This window comes from Stegodyphus dumicola, chromosome 1, assembly GCF_044657685.1.
Source record: "Stegodyphus dumicola isolate Sdum_Otavi_A_Nest chromosome 1, ASM4465768v1".
NCBI classification, from domain to species: Eukaryota; Metazoa; Arthropoda; class Arachnida; order Araneae; family Eresidae; genus Stegodyphus; species Stegodyphus dumicola.
The window spans coordinates 218,870,653-218,879,046 of record NC_140768.1 but is presented as its reverse complement, the minus strand read 5'-3'; the positions used below and the strand labels follow the sequence as shown (position 1 = coordinate 218,879,046).

The window sequence follows — 8,394 nt, the reverse complement described above, 5'->3', positions numbered from 1 at the left end:
TGATTTCATACAGCCATTCTCGGCCGAAGATTGTGTCCAAATTTTCCTTCACAATGTATAAATTTAAAACTAATTTTTGACCTTGGTATTCAACTTTAACAGGAACATATCCTAAAGGTACCACCTTATCAACCCTGTAAGTTTTAAAAACTGAATTTGTAGGCTGAATCTTTTTATTGGAAATTTTTCTAAATTTATTTATAGACATTACCGAAACTGTTCCCCCAGTATCAAGTTCCATGCTAACTGGTTTGTTTTCAATTTTAACTTGAACCATTATTGGCGGTCTTTTTGGTTCTTCCTCTCTTAACATGTGCCTTCTGGAGTTAAATCCATAGATGGAGACCTCATTTTTCGAATCATAAGCATTATTTGCCTCAACTTTCTTTTGTTTAACCTGTCAGTTTTTCCTAAACAAATAACACGCCTTTTCGATATGTCCAATTTTTTTACAAAAGCGGCATTCACTTGTTGCAAATCTACAGTTATTTTTATTGTGATGTGCTCCTAAGCAACGCGAACAAGTTTCATTTTAACCCTTATTATTCTTAGCAACAAAGATTTGTTTCCGCGGTTTGGACTCATTTTTCTTGGTTTTAAGTAACTTCAGTTCTACGGAATGTCCTATAATCTCATTTGCACCCTTAACCGCCTTTTCCATCGCCAAGGCTATCTTTAATGTTTTCTCTAAATCGATATCATCTTCCTGAAATAATCGATCTAAGATATTACGATTTCGTAGACCGCTAACGAAAACATCCCTTAACATGGTATTTAGTATATCCTCTTTATATTCACAAGGAATCGCTAACGAGCGTAATTCAGTGACATAACTACTAATTGATTCCCCCCTCATGCTGTTTTCGATTAATAAATGTGCTGTTTTCGATTAATATGTGCCGACTAGGTATTATTAAAGCTTTAGGATTTAAATGATCCTTAAGAACCTTTTTTAGTTCGGTAAAATTTTTATCTGAAGGATGATCCGGAGAGAGTAAATTTTTCAACAAATTATACAATTTCGCATTCAAGCTTGAGATCAGAACTTTCCCACGTTTTGCCTCTGGAACATTTTGAATGTCCAAAAAAGCCTCAAATCGTTCTATGAACGAATCAAAATTTTCTACCGTTTCATCGAACTTATCAAAAGAAACAGAAATTTTGTCTTGTTTATGTTCCGATTTCTGTGGTGATGGCGATAAGGAGCGCGCCTTGCGCCCTCCGATAAGTGTGGCAACCCTAGAGGAGAAGTTTCTTACAAGTAGCGAGCAGAGCGAAACAGGCAGGCTGTCGGGCAGTGTGCGCGAAGTTCCGAAATAAAGCATAATTTTTATTGTGCACTATGTCTTAATATTTATATTAATGCAGTAAGAACATAATCTGTGATATGGAATTCGAGAATTGGTGGTAAAAACATAACAGGAAATCTCCATAATGGTAACCCGGACTGTTTTAAATCGTATGAACAGTTCTCAAGCACTTTCGGTTTTGACTACAAGCCATCACTCAAGATCTCCAAACCAGAAGTAATGGATTACATCGGTTTTCGTCCTCCGGATCACAGATGAGTAGTAATTATGGATCATTTTATAATTCTGTTTTCTACTTATCATTTAATTTCATTTTCTTTAGTTAAATTTTTGCTTTTATTTTGGCTTAAAAACCTTGCACAATGTCTGATGTTTATGCCGTCCAAATTCCGGTTTATAACCGATCAGACCCATCTTTATGGTTTATTATGTGTGAAAATACCTTTGCTCTTGCCACCCCCAAACCTATCACAGAATCCATTACTAAATATAATTATGTAGTTGCTCATCTTCCTTCAGATATTGCATCAATAGTACGGGATTTACTTATGAAACCAGACCCTATTGATCCATATACAAAGCTTAAAACTGAGTTAATAAATCGTGCAGGAGAATCTTCTCAGCAAGAAATTCGCCAATTATTATCTGGAGAAGAATTAGGCTGTCGAAAACCTTCCGATTTGCTTAGAAATATGAAAAGTCGAGCAGAATCTTTAAATGTTCCTGATAACTTAATGTTAGAATTATTCCTTCAACTGTTCAGTCTATTTTGGCAGCGGTTTCCAATTTAACTGTAGATAAAGCTGCAGAAATTGCCGACAGAATTTTAGAAGTAAATCCAACCGCAGGGACTTGTGCCGTTTCTCGCACAGTCGATCAGTCTCTTGAGGATAAATTATTTAAACAAATAGAAAAATTAAACAAACGTATTGATCGCATTTCTCTTTCTCGTGGTCGCTCACCAAATCGCGGAGATCGCAATAAGGAAAGAAGCAATTCCAAAAGGAGAGATTATTCTGTTTGCTGGTATCATAGACGTTTTGGGGAAAAGTGTAGAGATGACAAATGTACAAAACCTTGTTCATGGCAGGGAAACGAAACCAGCAAAGAATAGAGGCGACTTATTCTTTGCCTCAAGTTTCACGTCGCCTGTTCGTTCGTGACCGTAGAACAAACCTTTCATTCTTGGTCGATACCGGCTCTGACGTGTCCTTACTTCCAGCAAATAATTCTCAAAAACGGAATTCGTCCCAACAAACACTTTTCGCTGCTAATTCTTCTACTATTCATGTTTATGGTCAAAAAACACTTTCTTTGGATTTCAAATTAAGACGACAGTTTACATGAGTAGTAACCGGAGGTAACCGTGCTACGGAAGTGACGTCACAGAAAAGGGGCGTGGTCGCCGCCATCTTGAATCACGTGACAACCGGAAATGACGTAGATGGAATGACATCCTCAAAGTTTCGTTTTGATTCTGTGGCAACGATTTTATGTCTCAAAGTTTTTATTTTTTGTGGTATTGAATATATATTTTTAGGTTTTGTGGCAACGAACTCTTGAACCACGTGTTTGGAATGACATCATCCATTTCTTGTTGGGGCATGTTGTTTTACAAAATGGCGTCTGCCGTATCACACCTTTGTATGCCTCCGCTAAGGTGTATGGATACTTTTCTGTGAACCAATCAGATTCTTTGAAATATGACCTCACCGTCTCTTAACCAATCACCGTTGAGATGAAATAAAGAGTTCCTACCCGATAAGTTTATCCCGAGCAACGTTCCGCATTTCTTTCCTGCCTGTCGCCCTGAGTGTACGTACCTGCTTTTGCTTCGAAAATCTTTCTTCACTGCTTCGAATGGATCAGGCACGAAACAACAAAGAAGTAAGTAACGTTTTGAAAAGTTACTGTTTTTAGATTTTTAATCTTTAAATACTTACTTTATACTTAAAATACTTTATACTTAAAATATTTTTATACTAAAATACTTTTATACTTAAAAAAGAGTTGAATTTGCAATATGTGCTTAATTTGTCTTTACTTTTTTTCAGATGGAAAACCTATTTGAGAATGAACCTATGCCTTTGAACGATAAAGTGTTGAGCCATGAAAACCACACCCAAGATGTTCCCAATGAATCAGTTAGCTCTTGTATCAAAAGAAAAGCAGAAGAAACATCCCATTTCGAGAAAAAAGTACGTATTTGCGAAAATCTTATATATTAAAGTTGATATTGTATGTGACCCCATTTTTATGTATTATATACTAACTGTTTTAATTTTTTTTTCAGCGCAAAGGACTCTTCACCGAAGACGCTATTCCAGAGGAGCTCACTCACATGGGAGACAATGTCTTTGTGGGACCCAGCATTTACAAGGGAAAAGTGACTGTGCACATCCGAGAGTATGCCAAATATGGTAAAGCTTACTATCCGACAAGACGAGGAGTAAATTTTGAGCCATGGTGTTTGAATGTTCTCGCAACCAACATGACAGTGGAGGAACCAGACCGGCTGACACTGAATCTGGAATTGCCCAAGAATTTTGTGGTCACGTATAAAGATTCCCACTTCACTTTGAAGCAACTCTCTTCGACAGGAGATGAAAAAAGTAGCCTCAGCATTACAACGACGCAGTGGGAAGAACTGATGTCCAACTTTAGCCGTATCAGCGATATTGTCACCAACCTCGTTTATCAAAACATGAACTTTTGTGAAGCCTACGAAAGCGTATCCGACGAACCTGTCAGAGAGGAAAATCTACCCCAATCCTTTGACATTTCTATGGGAAGAGCGCGACTTCAAACCATTCTAAAGACGTCACTTGAAGAACTTCTTAATCAACAAGACGAACTGAAATATCCCCAGCTGAAAGACTGTGAAGAACTCGTTCATAAAACAGAAACTGTGAATGCCATTGCTCTGAGATTCAATGCTGTTGACATCGCCAGGCAATTTTATGGAAACATTTGGGGTGAAGAACCCTATTTAATGTTAATGAAACCTGCTCACTACATTACGAAGGACATTTTAAAATCTGTGTGTTTAAACCATGTACTCGATGAAGTAAGAAACACATTTTGTACTATCAATGGTGTCTTAGGTATTGAATACTATGACTATTTGTAAAATACTTAGGATGCTCAATAAATGTTATTTTATTTTACAACGATCTCATGACTGTCTCCAGGTTCAGACCTTATTTAAAAGAATTAATCTGTAATGATTACTTACATAAATTTTAAAAATACCTATTGAATACAAACCTATTGATTTTTATAGAATATAAATATGGTTATTCTTAAACATATATATCATTACTTGTTCAACCTTTGAGATGTTAAGTAGCATTCATTTTCTCTCTCTTGTTTTTTAGGCCTATTTTCTAAAATCTTTATATAGGTGAAACTAGGGTATTTTTTATCTGTTCTAGTTAAATATATATAAATGAATATCAGTGTACGTTTACATCATAACAACTGTTGCAATGAACGCAGCTCTGTCTCAGACCTATCGGGATCCACAGGTCCCCGCAAGTTTCGGGGGTGTTGCTGCTTTGCATCGTGCTTTAAAAGGTCGCGTAAAAACAAAAGACATCCAGAAATGCTTGCAAACCAAGGATTCTTATACTTTGCACAAGCCTTTGAGGCACAAGTTTCCCAGGAACAGAGTCATCGTAGGAGGCTTAAACGAGCAATTTCAATCTGATTTAGTGGATATGCAATCCCTGGCCTCTTTTAATGATGGATATAAATATTTGCTGACCTGTATAGACATCCTTTCGAAATACGCTTGGGCTATCCCTCTCAAAGATAAAACATCCGTGTCCATCCAATCCGCTTTCGGAAAGATATTTTCGGAACGTACACCCGAATCATTACAAACAGATGCAGGGAAAGAGTTTACCAATAAACAAGTTCAAAATTTTTTGAAAAAGAGAAACGTTCGCTTTTTCACGACACATAATACAACCAAAGCTTCTGTCGTAGAACGATTTAATCGAACTCTAAAAACAAAAATGTGGAAATACTTTACCGAAATGAATACACGAAAGTACATTGATGTGATTGATAAATTGATATCCAGTTATAACCATACATGGCATCGCAGTATTAAGACAGAACCTGTATCCGTTACATTACAAAATCAAGAAAAAATTTGGAAAACGCTATATAGTCAGCAACCAGTACAAAACCCTATTTCTTCAGATTTAAAGATTGGAGACACGGTACGCATCAGCCGAGAAAAAATGATCTTTGAGAAAGGATACGAACAAAACTGGACACGAGAAATTTTTACAATCTATAAAATTATTCGACGGATTCCTGTTGTCTATAAACTGAAAGATCTAGCAGGAGAAGTTATACAAGGAACTTTTTACAAACAAGAACTTCAAAAGGTTTCGGACTCTGGTTATTATCCCGTAGAAAAAGTTTTAAAAAAGAGGAAACGTCGCGGGAAAATAGAATATTTTGTGAAATTTCAGGGGTACCCCGAAAGCTTCAATGCTTGGGTGGATGATGTGAGAAGGGTATAAAAGGCCCGTAAATTCTGCTTATCTGTCATTTGAACGAAACATGTCTTTCTTTATCACACTGATCAGCGACAGCTCCATGCGTTTTTTTCCAGACAACAAAATATCACAATTTACCACTCAGCTTCCTACTCCGATGGATTTAAATAGTCAGTGGGAGTTATCTCTTGTGGACTTTATTTACCCTCACACATGGTATAACGTCCGAAAAGACAATAATTTATTTGGATTTGATTTGGGTGATGGAAAATTGGAAGGTCGAAGAGTGCCTCCAGGATGTTATGAAACGATACCAGATTTATTAAAAGCCATGAAAATACCTTCTCATAAAAATAAGATTGAATTCAGTTACCATCCTGTTACGAAAAAAGTGACCATTAAGACCGACGAAAACTGCAAAGTCATTCTTTACGAAGGATTAGCGGAGCTTCTAGGGTTCGAGCCGGGTGTTTACAAAGGATTGGAACAAAGTCCTTTTGTAGCCGATCCCAAAGTATCTTTTCCTGTCATGTATGTGTATTGCGATCTCGTAGAACCTCAAATTGTGGGAGATGTACAAGCCCCGTTGTTAAAAATTGTCACCGTAGAAGGAAATGACGGAGACATCATAAACGCTCATTACCCCCGGCCCTTTTACTTGCCAGTTATCCGTCAACATTTTCAGACTATACATATTGACATAAGACTTCACTCTGGAGATTTAGTACCATTCGAAAGAGGCAAAGTATTTCTTGTGTTGCATTTTCGTCTGAGACAAATTCTATAAAAGAAGCCTTCATCTGCAAATTGATTTCATTTGGATTGTGTATGCAAGATTAGAAGCATCAAATATGCGAGTGCCTTATACGTGTTGCACGAAAAAATTTGAAGATTATTATTTAGCTCAAACTAGAAATGGATTACCTTACTATCAAGGAACCATTTTACAGAAAGGTTATGGTATTGGTGGATTTTTTGCAAAGCTGTTTCGCAGTGCTATGCCGTTTTTGATGAGTGGAGCCAAAACAGTCGGAAAAGAAGCTTTGCGGACTGGAACACAAATTGCAAACGACGTATTGTCGGGAGAAAATTTTAAAGTCTCCCTCAAAACCAGATCTAAAGAAGCTGGCAAAAAATTAGCGAGGAAAGCAGTTCAGAAAGCAGACGAGATGATTGGTCACGGAAGGTTTAAAAGGAAGCGCAAAACCCCCCAAACACTTCATTTCGTCTAAAGCCAGGAAGGTGCAACGACGTGATATTTTTGACTCGTAATGGCTTTTCTGTTAAAAGATTCTCCGGAATGCGCAAAATCCGAACTGGATTTATTTTCGTTACCTCCCACTCAAACAGTGATAGAAAAAGGTCAGTGGGTTGAATTTCATCCATTAGCCAATGTGTCGGAAGGAAGTCCTGTTGAATTCAATGTTTCTGGAAGCGGAGACGACTACCTAGACTTATCACAGACACAACTCTACGTCAAAGTGAAAATTTTAAAAAATGATGGCAAGCCAATCACGGCTGAAAGTAAAGTGGGACCTGTCAATCTCTTTTTACATTCTATGTTTTCTCAAGTGGATATTAGTTTAAATGAAAGACTCGTTTCCACCAGTAATAACACGTATCCTTACAGAGCCATGATAGAAAAATTATTGAATCATGGTTTTGATACGAAAACGTCTCAACTGTCATCAGAATTGTTTTTCAAAGATACAGCAGGACGTCTGAACGTTTTTGATATTCAAGACACTCAGCCGAATGAAGGATTTAACCAACGAGCAGAATTGTTTAAACTGAGTGCTTCGGTCGATATGATTGGCCGATTGCACTTGGATATGTTTCATCAGGAAAGACTTTTGCTGAATATGGTGGATATGAAAATTAAACTCATACGCAGCAAACCAGAATTTTGTTTATTGGGCGAAGGTGAATTTAAAGTTTTACTCGAACAAGCTTCATTGTTTGTAAGAAAAGTGAGAGTTAGCCCTGGTGTTGTGCTAGGACATGCCAAAAGCCTAGAAAAATCAACAGCCAAATATCCCATTAATAGAGTGCTCTGCAAAGCCTATTCCATTCCCACTGGAAATATGAGTTTTATTCAAGACAATATTTTCATAGGTCAAATGCCTAATCGTATTGTGGTGACATGCGTCGACAATGATGCCTTTAACGGAAACTATAAAAAGTCTCCTTTCGAATTCAAGCATTATAATATGAACTTTATCGGTGTTTATGTGGACGGTCAACCGGTACCTCATAATCCTCTTCAGCCTAATTTTGACAAAAATCATTTCATACGAGCTTATCAGAATTTATTTACGAATGCAGACGACAGAGGACTTTACCTTTCAAGATCAGAATTTTCAAAAGGATATTCCTTATTTCGCTTCGACCTGTCACCTGACCTTTGTGATGGCTCTCATTTAAATCTAGTTCGACACAGCAACTTAAGATTAGAAATAAAATTTGGGACTCCCTTACAACAAACTGTTTCGTTATTAGTGTACGCTGAATTTGAAAATTTGATAGAAATCAATAAAGCTCGAAATATTCTGTACGATTTTGGAAACTGA

General features: G+C 37.0%; 2 protein-coding genes across 2 annotated transcripts; both read left to right on the top strand.

Moving 5' to 3' along the window:
• Positions 1 to 2,855: 2,855 nt before the first annotated feature.
• LOC146999468 (uncharacterized) lies at positions 2,856 to 4,451 on the top strand. Its single transcript, XM_085811667.1, has 3 exons — positions 2,856 to 3,197; positions 3,365 to 3,508; positions 3,604 to 4,451. The coding sequence occupies exons 1-3, from the start codon at positions 3,171 to 3,173 to the stop codon at positions 4,438 to 4,440; spliced, it is 1,008 nt and encodes a 335-aa protein (XP_085667793.1). The 5' UTR covers positions 2,856 to 3,170; the 3' UTR covers positions 4,441 to 4,451.
• Positions 4,452 to 7,095: 2,644 nt separating this feature from the next.
• Positions 7,096 to 8,394, top strand: LOC146999467 (uncharacterized protein F54H12.2-like). The gene has a single exon (XM_085807964.1). The coding sequence runs from the start codon at positions 7,096 to 7,098 to the stop codon at positions 8,392 to 8,394; it is 1,299 nt and encodes a 432-aa protein (XP_085664090.1).